This window comes from Adiantum capillus-veneris, chromosome 24 (assembly GCF_014529385.1).
Source record: "Adiantum capillus-veneris isolate H3 chromosome 24, ASM1452938v2, whole genome shotgun sequence".
Lineage (NCBI taxonomy): Eukaryota > Viridiplantae > Streptophyta > Polypodiopsida > Polypodiales > Pteridaceae > Adiantum > Adiantum capillus-veneris.
In genome coordinates, this window is record NC_140954.1 from 70651722 (window position 1) to 70670412 (window position 18691).

Consider the following 18691-nt stretch of genomic DNA (forward strand, 5'->3'; position numbering starts at 1 on the left):
GAGTATCTTCTATGACCTTCAACTCTTGAGCTGGCACATTAGGTTTAGTGACTGTGGAAACATTTGAGGAGGGTGTATCTTCAGGCCAAGAGTGAATAGATACTCCATAACAAGGCATAGATTTGGTAGCCTCCAACCACTCGAGCAGATCTTCATCTGACCCTTCAAGTGTAGTAGGCTGTTCTTGTTCAGGTTTGGTTTCCATTGACAACGAAACTTCGTGCACCACGGGATCCATACCACCTTCTAAGAGAATGGGTTGCATGGAGGAGCCAGAAGTCTGTATCCAGATTGCGTCGGTTCCCCAATCATGAAGTGCTTTAGTGTGTCGCAGCCATGGTCTTCCAACGAGCAAAGGAAATCCGCCCTCAACATGGGGAAGACGAACCACTACAAAATCCAATTTAAAAGTAAAGTCTTGTACCTGCAGAGGCACATTGTCCACTATGCCCACTGGGTAGACTGTCCGTTGGTCGGTCAATGTAATTGTGAAGGGAGCAGGGCGAGTAGGCTGTAGACCTAGAGCTAACATAGTGAACTCGGGCATCAGGTTGATGCCAGATCCACCATCCACTATCACTCCTGAGAATTTTTGACCCAAAACGGACACTGTCAGGCGAGGGCTTCTATAATCAGTGAGTGGAGCAGCAATATTGGATATCATATAGGACTCTGAAGGTCGCACTGGGAGGTGCCCGCCACTAGGACCTGCTCCAGGGTAAAGTGACTGAATAGTTGCAAGGGTGTCACTTCTGAAACTCGCATCTAGCCACAACATGTCATAGAGGGACACTTGTTGGCAAGTGTTCTTCAAGACTGTCTCTGCTGTACGCTTCTCTTTTTCTACCTGTTGTTGTTCCTCTGGTACCTTGATCTTCTATAAATCGGAAACTGCTTCCAAGAAAGCTTCATCAATATAAGAGAGCAAGGATTTGGATTCTTTCATGGCATTGGGGGATGGCTTGTTAACATTTGGAGGTAGGGTATCCACTGGTGTGAGAATGTGTGGTGTAGTTGAACTTGTTGGAATGCTAAGACCGAGAGCGGCTCTCTGGGCCCGGGCAAGGATGCCCGATGGCTCCTCTGTCAACTGTGGCATCTTGTTTTTAGGGGTAACCACGTGGGTAGAAGGGGGCGGCTGAGAAACAGTGCTACTGCTATCAAATTGAGCTTGGGAAAGGCAAAATCATTCTGGCTTTGACTTGAGTTCGAAGCCGTGGATGCACGAAGTTTAGGGCAATCCTTACTGTAGTGATCCTTCGATTCAGGGCAATGACGGCAAGGATGGGACCCTTCTGGCAAGGGGCATTTGCTTTGGTAATGCCCATATTCCCCGCATCTGTAGCACAAAATGGGCCGATTCAAAGGGCGAGTCGACGGACGACGTGGTCCTTGCTCCTGGTGCATGGAGTTGGAGGTGGAGGCATAGAAGTTTTGAGGGGATGAGGGAGCATGGGTATGATAAAAGCTCTGAGACGGAAAAGTACTTTGCATACCTTGCATAGGAGGGGCTGTCAGCAGAGGTGGCATATGGTGTGGATGACCACATGGAGAAACCATGTTGGATGCAGGCGCTGGCCCTTGCTGAAGAGTAGGACTAAGACTTTGCTGTATTTGTCGCAATCCCTTGAGGTAGTAACAATCCTTGTCCTCATGTCCAGATTTTTCACAGAAGTGGCAGTAAACCCGAAGGGGGCATTCCTGTGGAGGGTGCCCCGGAGAGCGGCATGAGCTACACCAAACCGTAGCCTTAGTCTCTTGCTCACACTTGAGCTCTTCTAGCTCGCGCTTAATCTGTTCCAATGCCTCGTGATGTGGTGGCTTCTCTTGTCTTAGAGAGAAGGACCTCTCCTCTTGAAGAGCTTGCTGTAACTTTAGGGCTTCCAGTTCCCTGCGTAAAGAAGATAAAGGATCAGAAGGACTTTCCAAAAACACAGAGGGGGTCTCTATGTGAGAGGGCTTGGTGAACAGCTTCCTAGCCCCCTCTATCCGCGTAGCAGCTGCGATGAACTCCTCCAAAGTGGCGTCGGGTCGGAGACTCTCTCGTAGTTTTTACTGAGAAATTTTGGGAAGCGCCTTCTCTACCCACTTCTTAACCATAAATTCACCTGGTTGCTGGGGAAGCTTGGCAACCAGAGACTTGGTTTTGGTCATAAGTTCTGCAAAAGTCTCCTCTGGTTGGAGCACCATGTTGGCCAACTCATCCAACACCTTCTCCTGGTAGTCACCTGGCCTGAAAGCTGCACAGAACTGTTGTCTTAAGGTTGCCCAAGTTGCAAAATGGTTCTTTGCAAACTGGCTGTACCATTTGTCTGCTAAGCCATCCAAGGTGGATGGAAAGAGTACCAAATAAGCATCTTCCCTGTTAAGACCACGACCCCTATAGAGAGATACAAACCTCCTTGCATGGTCGTCAACATCTTCTGAAGAGAGTCCTTTGAATGTAGGGAACGTGATGTTTACCTTAGCCAAAACGCTAGCCAACGGCTCCATGGCCCCTTGCTGAACCTATTGCTCAGTAGCCTGCTGTAGCAGAATAGGAGAGAGCTTTACTGGCGAAGGTGATCTTGAAGATGTGGAACCGGAGGGAGGAATGGGTGAAGTCGTATGTGGAGGTATAGGTGATGAGGTTGATGGACTTCTAACAGGTTCCAAGGGTCGTCTTCTGTTGTAGTGCTTCAGAGGGCTCAGTAGTGCGCTTTGACGCTCGACTGACCGCCTTGTATGTGTCATGCAGTGACCACCAACCCAACCAAGATTTGGGCAAGAAGACCTTGAACTGGCTGAAGACTGGTCTAGACTCTACTAGACTAGGCAAGTGACTAGATCAGGCTGGACCAGGGACGAGACGAGGCTGGACCAGGGACGAGGTCTAGACCAAGGTCGAGGAGAACTAGACCAGGGACGAGGACCGGTTGGACCGGGCGAGAGAACAGTTGGACCAGGCGAGAGGAGGGGAGAGGAGAACAATGCAAGGCAAGGTCGGCAAAGCTAGATAGACCCAACTAGCTTCAAGATTGCACCTCACAGAGTGAGATTTCAGTTGAGGTCCCACCGTGATCGCCAAAATGAGAGCACGTGTAGCGCGGATAATGTGTCGTGCTCTCTACAGTGGGTGGTCCTCAGTGCAATGTGCGTGACAGTCTCACTCAAACAGACTGAACAGAAAGGAAACAATAGACATCAATAGAGCTCACAAAGACACTACAGCAGACCAGAACATATGACTCGACTATCTCAAAGACTGATACAGACTCTGGCGTGGCAGCACACTCGGCTCCAGCCAGGACTCGCAGGTACAATGGGGGTGTCGAGGCTCAGATGTGCCGGGATGGTGAAGACGTGCTCTGTGTCTAGACTCACTCTCTCCACGACGATGCTGGACCAAGGGTGAAGAAGATGATAACGATCACCAACCGCTACTACTCCTATGTACCACCATAAAGAGCCACCAACGGCTCATAAATGTCAGCCATGTGGTGACCTGGCCACGAGGTCCACTAGACCACCGTCAGTACCCTGCCGCGTGTCACTCCTAGGCCAGAGGGTCCAGAGGGTTCGTCCAGTGTGAACCAGCCTAGACTAACTGTACTAACTGTGTCCTGTGAAAGTGACACTGTAGCCTGCTAAACCGAGTCGGACGAGTCCCCGGCTTCGTCGATGCTAATCTTGACTCTAAGGTAGCTTGATGGTCCGCATGCATACTGACCTGCTTATGAAGAACCTTCACTGCTTTGAAGGGCTCTGGATGTAGCCTGATATTTCGCAGGCACTCGGTCCTGCTTTTGAAGTGTTGGGGCTTTGGTTGTTGCTTGTGTCTTGATTGAGTTGGGGGATACTGCCTTGCTTGGCTCACCCGCTCATCATTGGGGCTAGGATCCGGACTCCTTGCCTTCACCCGTCGTTTGCCTTCTCCTCAAGAGGTACTCTCGACCTCACTCTGATCTAGCGCGGCACTTTCCCTCGTCGACTTCTGCTTGCCTATAGATGGAGGCGGGCCAACTCTTTGACACCTACCTCGTTGATGCTGGTGCTGTTGCTGCTGGATGAGGGGGCTATCTAGCTTGACCTCGCTGAGTCCCTCTGGACTACATGCTGGGTGACATCTCGTTGTCCCCTGACGATGAAGAAGCCTTGGTTCTCACTCTTGTGCCTTGTACTGCTTCAGAGCAAGCCTTGGTCATCTTAGGATATACATTGGCTGGTGGCTAGCTATTTGATGTTGTCTTACATCAAGTCACTGCGTCTCTGAACTGTCCCATTCCAATCCAGAGATACTTAGAAGGATGAGCGACCCCGTCCCATTCCAGGTGCTTTAGAACTCGCGGCTTCTTTGTGCTCTATTCGATGTCGATACATTTTCTGGTAGCATCCTTGTACCTTTCCTTTAGCTTTCCATTGAAGCAGCTCTTTGATCCAGTCCAGCTAGGTTCCCACTCGCATGAGGGTGGAGTACTCCCTGCACGCTCTCCATCCACGACGCAACCTGATGTTCCAATTTCTCATGGGGGCTTGCCTCTGGAATTATGGTGAGCTCCACTTAGCTCCACTGTCATGACGACCAAGGTTCCGAGGCCATGGCCGCTGAACAACTTCGCTTTCTTTCCTCCTGTGAATCTTGAGCGTATCATGCCGTCCAAGCTTACTTTTCCACTTAGGTTCCCAGGTCCTCGTGGACAATCTGCACTTGCCGTTGATGTTCCTGTCAAGGATCACACTCCCCGTACATTCTTCATTCCAAAAATCCATATGCTCGATGATGCTGTGGTTGCTTTTTCTTGAACGAGGGTTAGCCTGTCACACCGTCCGTGACCCTGCCACAGGGGTCTAACTGCATATGGTTTGCATTTTGATGATGAGCCACTCTCACTGTGACTCGTAGTGTGTGCCACACAGGCTTGAAGTGCCAATGCTAAAATTCCACTCGCTGTCCATGCTGACTGCGGAGGCTGTATCTTTGATTGAATCGGCCCCTTACCTTGGACCGCTCTGCCAAGCCATACCAAGACCAGGTTGAAGCTCATTGTGTGATGGTCACGTTTGACTCCGTGTCAGCCTGCTTTCTTCACAAGGTGCTTGACGACTCCTGACGAGCCTGATTGATGATAAATTTCATATCTGAGGGGTTGGATCGGCCCCGTTAAAGGTGATTTCTGAGGGGTACACTTAGCACTGTTCCCCCGCGGTAGGCCGCTGGCTTGCTGCTAGCTTGCTTTCTTGATTCATGCTTTGCCAATCATGGAGGGACTCTTCACCTAGAGCCCTCGCCCAAGAAAATTGTAGCCGACGTCTCTTGCCGACTCGGATACCCCTATTGGGCTTATGTTGTGTATATTCTTGAGCCACGGTTGAGCCTTTGCCGCCGGGCTTCCCACATTCCATTGAAGTCGCGTCACTTTGCAACCCCGATCACATTCCTGGTGACCCACTGCGTTTGCATCACTAGCTCGCACCTTTACTGACTTATCTTGGCAGTAGATCTTGCGTACCTTGCTGATGAAGTCCTGCCGTTTGGCTGATGAGGTTTTGGCTCTGATACCAAGTATTACGGGTGTGCCCTGGACACTCAAGGTGACACCTTCATGAAGAGGCCAAGGGCTCGCAGCTTTGAGCACGCAGGCTGGGAGGATTCTTGGTATTTGCCGGTTGATCATTAGTTGTAAATTCCAATCTTCCCTTTCATTAGTTTATAGCCAATTGTTGCATGGTCTATGAGCTCTTGGATGGTCGAGACTTGTTTGGACAAACAACATTTTTGAAGTGGTGATGGCAGTCCTATGGTGTGGCGTTGACGTTGGTCCTCAAAGGTTATCAGCTTGAAGAAAGACACTTGGAGATAGATGCCTAAAAATGGCTAAAAATTGGAGGGTCCAACCATATCTAAAAACTCCCGCGATTGGAATAGAAGACTATTTAGTTTGTCGAGAAGAGGCATGTTACGTGTGTGCCCTGGACACTCAAGGTGACATTTTCACCAAGTGGCCAAGGGCCCGCAACTTTGAGCACACAGACTGGGAGGCTCCCATCTAGCCGACTTGAGTCCCCTTTGGCGGCCCATGGAGGGCTCATCAAGAAAACGGCCCATGTTCACATATAGCGCGATGCATGCGGGAGCCTTCTTGGCACTGCGCATTGAAAGTTGAAGTTGAGTGTGGAAGCGTCTTTAGGATCATGTTGAGCGAACGAGGCTATTCGGGCCTTGAGCGCATGTCTAAGAGGGCAAACTTGAAAAATCGCCGAAAATGCCCCAGACCGGGTTGGGCCGAATCTGCCGACAGCCGTAGGTCGCGAACGAGAAGCGCCTCGGGCGCACGTTCATGAATGTGCATGGCTGATCTCGAAGAGGACGTCGAGGTCTCCGCGTGGAGTACCTAAACTCAAAATCGGACAACCGGTCTGCGTGTAGAGCCGAGCCTACGCTCGCCGATGAAACCGGCCGACGAAGAGCTTACGGCCCCGAATCACCTAGGTCTGGAGTCCCCATGCGAGGCGAACTCCCCGTTTACCTCCGCGTGAGAGACGGAGGGGGACTCTCCTGTTGGCGGGCTTTCTCAAACCCAATCATGCGTTTGTAGTACCTAGACGGTGAGTTGAGAAGTTTTTGGGTCAAGGCTATGTCCCATCGTCCATCGTCCCCAACCTCCCATCGTGCGCCCCGCGGAGCCCGCGCCGCGGTTTGCTGAGATCGGGCGTCCACCATGCGTTGTCCCCCCGAAGCCGGGAAACCAACCGAGGCCTAACAAGGCCCTGTCACTTTTTGGTGCCGGAAGAGGAAAAGCTTGAGGCAACAAAGGTGGCAACATGTAGTTCAGAATATGTTGGAAGTTCTATGGAATAGGTAGGTTCTGTTGAGGATGCTTTGAGAGTATGTCACGGAGTTCGTCAAGGAGGAGGAACTATAAATTCTGGGTGGAATCAAGAAGTATCATCTTGTCCTGTCTGTTTTGAGGAGGATCGATGTGCTCGTTAGAAAAGTAGATGCTTGAGGCTCTGATGCCACTGTAACGGGAGGGCACCACGTGCCAACCAAAAAGAACAGACTTTTAGCACTTCAAAACAATTGAACCAAGAGAGAAAGAGAGAGAATCCACATGGTAGACACGGAGTGGCAATGTTACATTCCCGAAGCACAGGCCCCAAAACCTTGGGGCCCCTGTTGGTATTTCTTTCTATCGCTTCACAAAGGTACAAGTGTCGGGGGACTCTTCCTCTGGTTCTGCACGTGCATGAATGCCAGAGTGAGCCCCCAAGGTTCATATTTGAAGGCCCTTCACCCCCAAAAGCATGTGCTACGAAAAGTTGTGCCCTCCAAAAGCACTCAAGCCCAAAATCTATAGCCCAAATAGTTTGCGTGATTTGTGGACCTGCCCGTATAGTGTGCCACGTCATCATGGGTTTTCATAATTAATGGATAGCTGCCACATCAGCATGGTTTGCATGAGTTTTTGATCTTTGGCTGGTTTGTCCATGGACCATAGTTAGGCTCTTTTAATAACTCCCCTTGGGATCACGCCACACTATCATCTTGTGACTTCAACAAAGACTCCGAGAGTGCCTAAAATCAGACTCTATTCTGGATGAACTCAATGCTGCAGCCACAAGGATAGAAGACTCTAGCTGAGACCCATTTGGAACTATGCCACCCATGGTTTTCCTAAAGCTAGAGGCACTTAAACTACAACTCACCTTGCAAGAAGAGAATACTTCACGTAATGCTGCAAAGCAAGACAATTCCTCTCATCAAAAGTTGTCGGAGCAGCTGAGGCAGGAATTGGCGGAACTCAAAGCTTAGCATGAGTCTAGGGCACAAGTGGTGCATTACATGTAGGAATCCTAGTTACCCTCCTCAAGAATGTCCTCAGAGGGCCTACTGCCATTTTTGTATAAAAAGTGGCCATGAGGACAAGGATTGTTACTATCTCAAGGGTTTTCTTCATCTCCAACAAAATCTTCAACCTGTGCCACACGGTCTAGAATCAGCTTTGAATATGGTCGCCCCCTATCGTCACACTAGTCATATGCCCCCTCTGCTAGCAACTCCATATGTCACGGTAATGCTACCCCACCCATCACACCACAAAGTTTCTATACAAGTGATGCCCTCCTTAATCTTGAAAGGGTACCTCGACCACCTTACCCTCTCTCTCATCAGCCAACCCACACAATCCTCTGCTACATATGAACGAAACTACTTGGAGATTTCTTGTTGGTTTGCATGTGGAATTCATCACCCTTGGGTAACTATGTGGCAGCTACAATTTGCCACCTATTGGCGATAATATATTATCCATTGTTAACTATGCGGCAGCTACAATTTGCCACCTATTGGCCATAATATATTATCCATTGTTGGAGATGGAGTAGAGTACCTCTAGAAAATGGGGATCCAAAAGGATTGTATATACTACGCTAAAGTAGATCACATAGTGACATAAAGGACATTGGTAGAGTCAGCATATGTGGACAGGAGGAGACTGTAAAGTGTTTGTGGACTTCTGTAAAGAACTTGAAACCCACTATGAATTTAATTTTCTTGCCGAGCTTATAAATTTTATACATTGCCCATATCACTAACAATTGAATGTTGCTTATGCAAAGCTAATCCAATTCTATTGCTACATACAAACTTTCTCTCTTTGGAAGTTCCCTTGTGCTCCTAACGGTTGACCCCTCCTATGCTGTGTCAAATAGAAGGGTGGAGGGGGGGTGGCATTCTATAGAGTAGACATCCTTGTTTCTGTATTGTTCTATGCTGAGGACATTGTGATGACTGGAGATTTTCTACGAGACGTTCCAGGGACATTCGGCCGCACTCTAGGGGTTTAGTAGAGAACCTTGGCCAAACCAGGGTTGCGATCTTTCAAAGCCTCCGTAGCAATTTGACATAGTACACATACAAGGTGGAGGTCGTGTCCTCAGACATCTATATGGCGGTGACCTTCACCACACCATGCGGTCAATGCTCGATGCACAATGTTTGACATGAGGACAAGTACCAGCAGCTAAACTATTTAGATAGTGTCGCGACTCGCCGGTCCCACTTTAGAAGCCTCAGAGAGGGGGGTGGCTCTTCAATATTACACTAATGTATGCTGCTCCATTTGTGAGACCATGACTATCCTCACTTGATTGATCATGGGAGACAATTAGAGAGATCTCATGCTGTCATGCTTTCGTTGCTATTATGTACTAAATGTTCAGGACTACATGAGATTGGGGGGGTGGGTTTTTGCTATGGTGATGCCCACACCGACGTAGGCTGCTCCATTGTGTGAGCCCCATGATTATCCTCAGATGATTGATAATTGGAGACAATTAAAGAGTTGCCATGCTCTCTCTCCTTTCTAATATGTACCCAATGTTCAGCACCCCATGAGATCGGGGGGCTGAGTTTTTTTCATACCTGATGGTGATTGAGGCCCTCTTCCAAACAGTCAGCTTCATCCATAGGGTGCGGCAGATGGATAGGGATCTGATCTCTTACAAACCATGGGGCATCACAGACTTTGGTCACACAGGGCAGGAGGTATACCTTGCAGCTGAAGTCCATTGATGATTGGCCAAACATGTGCTGATTATGAATAGACTGCCATCATTTAGATATATCCTTGGCTCCCCTGCATCCCATTCTTGTAGGTGTATGAGCATTAAGTGTTAAGTAGATGGGCCTAGGGTCTTCTCGTGCAATTTGATGCAGGATTATATTGGACAAACATGGATTGTCCACTCAGAACCTTTGCACAAAAATATGCACTTCCTGCAGCTTAGAGAGCAAGGTCTCATTTAGGGCCGCCTTCTATAGATGTATACATGTCACATTCTATGTGGATGACCATAGGACAGCCCAGGGTGTCATAACATTTGCAGACTCAGGTGGACAGAGCAGCAGACATCACACAAGAGAGACTAGAAGAGAGTTTGGGCATGGCAGTTTCAATACAAAGGCCCCATGTACTATGAGATCAAGGCTTGATATTACTTTTTGTTAGAGAGGGGTTGTAACGAAGGAGTGCTTTCTATGCAAATGCCCCCGTGTAATATGGGATCAGAGGGAGATACTACTCTTTCGTAAGGGAGGTTCTGCTCCAGCTAATTATGGAGTTCTTGCAGCAGAGATGCTTAGGTTGATTTCTAAAGTAGGTGCATAAACTACAAGATCAGTGGAGGAGCAGAAACAATAGCGATGGGTCTGACACAGATAGATAATCTATTACTGTGTAAACAGCCATTTGAGTAGCAATGACCAAGGACTATGGTAGATAGGGTTATGAGATCTCATGATCGAGGACCAAGGGCTAGATGCCAGACTCAAAGATAGGCAGAAAAGCTTCTTCTTTCCTCTTACGATGGTGATATTTTTTGGCAATACACCTTTGTTGTAGCACCCGTTTTCAAGTAACACTTCTTTCGATGGTAGTTAATAGAAACATGCTGGATTTGAACTGTGGAATTATTTGAAATGAATTTCAAGAAAATTAGGGTCTTTTTGCTACTTTGCGACGTACGTTCATGTTTTTCTTCTTATGTATCCATTACCGCCTCAGGTGAATATGTAGCTAATGTTTCTATTGATTGATAAAATAACAGATGACTTTGGCTGTATTTGCAATGTCACATACACTCACAACCTATGCAAGTCAGTACCTATCTCTTAATCTTAAGATTGTCTTTGTAGGAGGTGGTTTCCAAGGGTACTGGGCTAAAATTGTTGCTCCAAGAAGAATCTGGGACATCCGTGAAGTCTTAAGCAAGTAGCCTAGTTAGAAGAATTTGTTAGTATCTCTCAGCTGCTAGCATGGTGATAATTGACCTCGCATATTTTTTTGCGCCTCTATAAATGTGAACACCATGCTGAAGTGCTGCAAAATTCAGTAATAAAAAGATTGTATTGAAAATAATTGTTCCAGACAGGTAAGAGGCCCCATTCTGCACCAATTTTTGAGAGGGACGGTATGTAAAGCGTAATTATTAGCGAGCTCTTGCAGACCTACCCCAATGGTTTTGAAGTGTTCGTGAACATGCAGCAGCAGAAGCAGATGGCTATACCCTCTCTCGGCAGCAGTGGACCCCCACTAACAAATTTTGGAGCAAAGACTCTCTCTCTCTCTCTCTCTCTCTCTCTCTCTCTCTCTCTCTCTCTAGATGCCTTGGCTTATATCTACTTGAGCTACACCGACATAGAGATAGTCTGTTGAGGAGACATGGAGCACGACAGTCGCAGAGAGTCGAGACAGATCACAGACTTCTTTGGATCGAGGGAGCCAAGAGACCAACCACCAGCACAGGGTTGTACCCGCATTCATATGGGAGGCACCCTCATTGAGAGGGCGACTGAGCTCAGGAGATTGAGACGACCACGACCGAGACACAGGAGCACACTCCATCGACGGAGACTCCAACAGAGGATCAGAGGCATTCTAGCACGACACCCAGATTGTCATTGAGGGCCTATTCTACATTTTCACATTTCACACTTCATTTTCAGTTTTCATTTTTACTTTCAGTACTTTTTGTACTTGTACTTCAGACGTTGTATTAGATTCACCACTTTGTATCTGATGGTCTCATAGGTCATTTTGGCCTTTTGAAGACGTTAATATATCATTTCATTTCATTTTCTCTCTCTCTCTCTCTCTCTCTCTCTCTCTCTCTCTCTCTCTAGGTCGCTTCCACTGCCTATTTAGACAGGGTTTTGGACCACTTTCTAGGGTCATGAGATATTAGGATCAGAGATGCCTCGGATTATACTTATTGGAACTACGCAGACATAGAGAGGACCTCTTGAGGAGGGGGCCAGAGAGGGAGATACATCTACAACGGCAGATTACAGATTTCTTTTGGTCACAGACAAAGGAGTCAGCCTCGCAAGCTCCACTGTATAGCAGCACCAAAGGCACGTTGCTTGATCGGGCGATAGAGTTGGGGTGGTCCCGCCGCCCCCCGATGAGGGGGCCGTCTCGACACCGACGGTGACTACGACAGAGGATCCACACCATACTAGCACGACACAGGAGTCGCCAAAGTGCTCACTATGGAGGACATTGATGTTACTCTCGGACACTCATGTTCATTTTAGCTTTTATTTTACTTCATTTTATTTTGTACCTAGACATTGTATTAGATCCACCAAGATTGTATCAGTTTGGTCTCATAGGTCATTTTGGCCTTTTGAAGACGTTTAATATAACATTTCATTTCTCTCTCTCTCTCTCTCTCTCTCTCTCTCATTCATACAAGAAAAGAATTAACATGAACATCTTGAGGCCACAGTCCTCAAGATAAATATACAACATACGCCAACCGCCATAGATGTACCGCCATAGATGTGTGATCCAAAAATCCATAAAATATACAATCAAATACCAAAACCATTAGTTGGTCAATCTCCGAGAGCTCCTAATGTTTACATTTTGATCAAATTCAAGAGGTGGAAATTCTCCTCATTTTGTGATGAGGAATCTCATCTTTGTGCAAACTCCATGAAGATACAACATCCCTAGAAGCCTTATCAAGTTTTGGAGGAGGTGGTATGGCTGCTGATGAAGAGAACGCCTCAAGAGTTGGATCCTGTGGAATAGGAAATTGGAATCCTCCCCCCCCCCCCCCCCCCCCCCCCCCCCCCCCCTTTCACATACACACACACAAAAATTCATATGTACCCAGGCACCCACGCGCACGCACACAAACACTTTTTTTTGGGTAAATCTTTCTTGATCAATTTACAAATGGGAAACCTCAAAGTGAGGAAAACCCATCAGAAAGATCAGATACAAAGGGAAGAACACTAAAGTGGTCCGTAATAGTGAAGGCTCTAAAAGCAAACATAGATGAGCTGTAGATATCTAGGGATACGTCCCCAACATCAAGGGTAAAATGTAAGGATTGCCTAAGTGAAATATTGAACGAAGGAAAGGGATGCTGATGGAACTTTCGAAAATTGTGTTGACACCACAGAGACCATAAAGGCCCAAATCTGACCCATGTGAAGAAGACTTCAAATCGTTGAAGGGAAGATGGGAGAATGCCTGAAGCCCAGAACTGTTTGTGGAAAACTGCCGTGGGAAAGTTGAGGCACATACATGTTGATATGCGGTCAAGCAAGGCCCTGGTGAAACGACAATCCCAACGCAGGTGTCTGACAGTCTCATCACAGACCGAACATCTGACACAACGAGAAGAGCTGATGTGATGCACACTAAGGAGAGTTCCAACAGGGAGAACTCCCAGCAAGCAGCGCCATAGAAACAGACGTTCCTTCAGAGGCAAATGGCTCTTCTAGATTGCAGTAAAAGCCTCTCTCCACCATTGATCAGATTATGCAAAGACCATATTGCATTACAATGCTCAGCCAGCCGAGACTCGTGTAGGGGAGAAGCATAAATGTTGGTGGTAGAAATGACATCGGCAAGAAAGGAAGTATGTGTGGCATGGCGACTGGTCGACAAGGGTAAGAGAGAGTGCCCTACTCCAGTGAATGCTTTCCAAAAGTAGCGAATCCCCATTTGGTCGTTGTCTGCCATCAATGGGACCCAAAACCATTTGATTGCAGCACAGTACCAAGAAAGACGAGTCGTAAGGGCTTTCCAAGCAACACGTAAACTAGAGGCAACTGAGCAACAAGGAATGTGACCAACCATCTTGTCAAACACAATTTCCCAGAGGGAGGTCTGCCAATGACCAAAGACGGAAGTGCTAACATGCTGACATAATGAGATAATCATGACTGTCCATGGTTGAGACTGTTGTGCAAGATTAGGTAATAACATGGCCTTCCTTGCAAGAGCGTGATGGCGTAGGTCCAAAATATTCAGCCCCCCTAAATGCTTTGGAGTGCATAGTTTTTTTTCTGAGAAAAAGATCCTTCTATTAGTTAATGAAAACTGCCCATAGGGCTACATCCACCTCTGCAAGAGAGGGCTACAACAAGCATGATGGGGAGACTCTCCCAATGAAAAAACAGCATATATACAATGAGGCTAAATCAAGAGATGGGAGGAGGGAAGAGCCACACAGGTGGACAGTAGTGCCATCTGAGCACCCCCTGGACAATGGTGTAGAAAGGCCCCGGGCGCCAAAGTCGATGGAAAGCCTCGCGGCGCTCCCGCATGCGGTCGGAGCTGCCCTGTAGTCCCTCAAGCTCTCCTCTGAGAGTATGGATCAGCTATAGCCAAAACTCACGAACAGTCTCTGCTGATGGCACAGGGCGAGCCTCAAAGATGCGGAAACATCGGGCGGGCCAGATGAACCAGAGAGCTAGGCCGCTGATGAGCTCCCAACACTCCTCTCTCTCACTGCGCCACTCTTGTGGAGTAAGATCTGTAGCAGGCTGGAGTGGTCGTCGCCCCCCCTGCATCACTATCATCCTGCTGGTGGAAGATAGCTCAAACTGAAGTGCCGGGCCCGTGAGGGTGGACCAAGCCGCTGCCCCCCAAGTGTACTGTCGAGCCGTGGAGAGGGCAGGCATTAGCCGAACAACTCGTAGCCACACCTGCTGGGCCGAGGGTGAGTCCCAAAGATAGTGACGTTGACTCTCCACCAACTGGTCACAGGCTGCACATGTGGCCGAGAGAGAAGGCAAGACTCTCTGGAGGCCTCACAAAGCCTGCTCCTGCATCCTTTGTAGTGAAGCAATGCCTCGTCTGAGACGCTGCTCCTCCTCTCTCGCTGCAGCCCGTCGAGCCAGAGACTCCTGGAGAAAAAAGTGGCTAAGCTGAGCTAGGCCTAAGGCCACTCTGTCTGCAGGTAGAGCTTGGCTGTCCATGCCCTCTGTCCAGAGAGCCTCTACCCTCTCTCTGAGTGCTGAGTCTAACAAGACCCGCTCTGGGATGCGAAGCATTGTGCTCCCACTCCTCTGCCTGTCTGCCACTGTGAGGATCACTGGTGCATGGTCCGAGAAGGATGTCCCTGCCAGGATGCCCACTGATCCCCCCAAGTCAATGAAGTGGTCACTAGTGTAGAAGCGATCTATCCGCGATAGATTCATTCCTCCCACTCTGCTGTCCGATCTAGAGAAGGCAAGACTCTCTGGAGGCCTCACAAAGCCAGAATGCTGCCATGTATCCGAGACCCTCAAAGTCATACACAACCTCTCCCAAGCTGCTAACTCGACTCCATGCACAGTAGCATGGCTGCCTCCGATCCTGTCAGAAGGGTCCTCCAACATGTTGAAGTCCCCTCCTACACACCAATGGTCAACCTGTGACAAAGACTCAACAATCTGTGACCAAAACTTTGCACGAGCACTCGTCACATTGGGCGCATAGATGTTCAGGAAGCCCACAAGGCCACCCTGAACCTGCATAGTAATCCACTGAGCCGTGCCTGGCACAATAATCCCTCTGCCCACAATGGCCTGCTGCAATGAGTCCGCAATAGTCATACATACCCCACCCTGGATGCCTCCAGGTCCGAAAGCAGCTGACCAAAAGGTATCATAACGTCCACGCAAAATCTGACCACATCGCCGAATGTGGCTCTCAGACAAATGGTGCTCCTGAAGCATAAGGAGATCAATCTCTCCTCCCACAAGGCAACGTTGAAGCTCCTGACGCAATCGGCCCCGCTGTCGCTGAAATTGGGGCCCACCTAGTCCCTGCACGTTCCACGAGACGATCCTCATGGGGAGCGAGAGAGAACAGATGCTGCCGCAGCAGCAAGACGGGCTATCTTCGAGGCTGGCTTGGATGGGGAGTAATCTGCATCTGAGCGTCCTCTAGATAGGCGAGATTGTAGTGAGTGCCTGGCCCAAGCCCAAGCAGAGCGAGCCGTGCGTAGAGCAACCTCCTCTGTCCAGGAGTCCTCATGAATGTATACATAGCAAGGCAAACACTGCGTATCAGCAAAAAAGTACACCACAATGTGCCTACATCCTGTCGAGTCCGGGGGTGTCACCGCAAACTTGGCCAGTGGCCACAAAGTTTGCAGCAAATCTGTAACTCGAAGTTCTCCAATGTGGTGAGAGAACTCGAGAACCTGTGTATGCAACCATCCCACCACTGAGTCGAGGGACCACTCTGTCTCGGTCCTACTACAGAGGGGGAAGGAGAAACCAACTGCTGAGTCCAAGGCCTTTGTCCCCCTAGCGGTGAGGAACTGGACCCTGAAGCAGGCTGCCTCGTGGTCTGCTGCGGAATCGCCGAGAAAGCGAGTGAACCCGTAATCTAAGAAATCCCAGCGGCGTCGGAGGTCAATGCTCGTCAGACCACGAGGGATAGCTACAAGGGAAGATGTCTGAATCTGCAGAGGGGGCCGCAAGAAGTGTTGACCCTCTCTCGCTAGGCGACTCGTGGCAAAGGCGCTGCCAAGAGATCTCCTAGCCGCCGGCGAGGGACCGGTCTCCTGAGTCGACTGTGGTATTGAAGCAGGAGGAGGGGGAGACGGAGCTGGGGGGGGTCGGGGCGGAGGAGAAGAGAAACATGGTGGGGCGACAGAGACGGGGGCAAGGTGGGGAGTGGGCGGGAGCAGAGGGCGGGGGAGGGGATGAGGAGGAGGAGGGGAAATCTGAAGGTGGGGCGGCTGGCGAGGGTGAAGCGGAGGTGGAGGCTGGCGTAGGGGGCTCCTCCTGCTCAAGAGGACCAAAGCGGTTCGCCGTGGGAACCCACTGCTGCTGAGTAGGCACTTGAGAGCCACTCTGAGTGCCAGGCTATCGCTGTGGCCCCTGGCGTCGACGGCCACGGGCTTGCTGCGACCCCTCCTCTGTTGGAGCCCCAGGCTCGGAGGATGGCTCTGAATCTGTGCGCTGTGCCGCTGGCTATGGCTACGGCCCAGCCTTGGCAGGTTGGGGCTGAGGCTGAGGTGCAGGTCGTGGCCTCCTCCGTGGACAGGCCTTCGCTAGGTGGCCCATCTGCCTGCAAATGAAGCACTGGTTCGGGAGACCCGAGAACTCCACACTTTGTCTAAACCAACCCCCACTCACCCGAGGGAGAAGGATGACCTTCAGGAGCGTGTGGGTATCTCTGACCAAAACTCGAACTGAAGGGATGCCAGCCGCCTTGGCAGCTACTGATGCTGCCGTATGAGGTGTCTCCAGGACAGTCCCGATGGCGGAGCCAAGCCTGGAGAGAAGTGGAAGGTACTCCCTTCGTAGACCCGAAAAGCAGACTGAGATGGGGATGTCTGCCTCCTCTATTAGCACCGAAGTCGGGTCAAAACCATGTCACCGCTGTCGAAAGTGGGCGCGTGATGCTCGGATGGCCAGTGGACTCATAGCTATGACCTTGGAGGCCATCTCGGAAGTCTCGAACTCGATCTGGTAGTACCCCCGTCCGAGAATCTGGACATCCAAGATCTTGCCCACCTCTGCGAGAAGGCGGGCCTGGAGAAGGTCTCGCATCTCTCCTCTGCTAGGACGAGTGCCGAGAACCTTGCAGATGACAGAAGTCGCCTGCAAGCGCTCTACCTCTGCGGCAAGGCTCGCTTGCTCTGTCGGCGAGAGAGCAAGTCGAATGGTGGGCTCAGCGGGGTCGGGCGAGGGGGCTTCAGGCAAGTCCCTATGAGGCAGAGTTGGAGCCTCCATCTGTGTCTACTGTTGAGTCGAAGAAGCGGACGGTGAAGAGAATCTGCAACCGAGTACGCCGAACACTTGTCTGAAGAAAAAGTGTTGCAGAGCCAGGTGCCGAAGACCTTCGGGAGCGATGAGGACAAGGGGGGGGGGGGGGGGGGGGATAGGGGGGCGGATAAAGCGGCGAGCAAGAGTTCAAGAGGCTGCGGGGGCCCCGGGGGGGGGGGGGGGGGGAGAAAGGGCCAGGGAAATGTGGGGAGCGGACGGGCTTGGGGGCAACTAGGGGCGAGGGCGGCGGGCAGCAGAGGGCAAGGGTGGCGGGCTGGGCTGGGCGAGGGGGCAGCGCGGGGGCTGGAGGCAGCGCGAGGGCGAGAGAGAAGGGGGGGAGGGGAGCGTGCAGCAGCAGCGAGTACTTTGGAGTGCATAGTTTCTCCATTGATAAGAAACAAAGCCCTTTCTTTCGAGAAATAGTGCGCCACAAGTGAGATAATATATCAGATATAAGCGATGTGAGGCGAGGACGAGGCCAATGCAACAATGGAAAGTAGAATTGAACATATGCCACCATAATGCTGTAGACAATACGGAGCCGAACATGTAATGGCCATGTGGACAATTTCCAATATTGCAATTTAACATTCAGGCATTGCATAACCCAATCCACTTGCTGAGTATTGGTTACCTTCAAGCCAATAGGATACCTGAAGTGTGTGACAATCACATGTGGATCAAGAATATCTCCGGGCCACAAAAGGTGATGCCGGTCACGTGCATTAAGAGGCAGGAGTTTGGATTTTTGGAAATTGACTCAAGGCCTACCGCAAGCCCAAACGTATCGAGTGCCTACATAATCTCTCGAATGTCATCTTGGTTATTGCGAGGCATGAATAACAAGTCGTCGGCATATGCTGACCCAATAAAGTCATTTCCAGAGGGTAATTACAGCCCGTAAAGACAACCAAGCGAAGTCAAGTGATTCAAATACAACAAGGGGTAAGTGGCAATGGCATACAAAGCACTAAGGGGGAAACCTTGCCTAACAAGGCAACTGAGTGGCCAAGGGTCAATCAGCTCACCATCAAGAAGGTACTATGGGCTTATAGAAAATATACAACATTGGCTAACTTAGGACCAAATTCAAGTGCCCCTACTGTGTCGGCAATGAAATCCACTGTACTGTTTCAAAGGCCT

The 18691-nt window shown here is 49.8% G+C and overlaps 1 protein-coding gene across 10 annotated transcripts in view; it reads left to right on the plus strand.

Moving 5' to 3' along the window:
- Positions 1-18691, plus strand: part of LOC147426560 (G-protein coupled receptor) — a 91054-nt gene that overhangs the window by 42055 nt on the left and 30308 nt on the right. For all 10 annotated transcript variants that reach the window (XR_015186197.1, XR_015186196.1, XM_086498542.1 and 7 more), the window contains one exon: positions 10588-10636. Coding sequence is in view for 8 of the 10 variants with exons in the window: in XM_086498542.1 (XP_086354668.1) it covers positions 10588-10636 (49 nt within the window). In the remaining 2 variants the exon portion in view is untranslated. The remainder of the gene's footprint in view (positions 1-10587; positions 10637-18691) is intronic.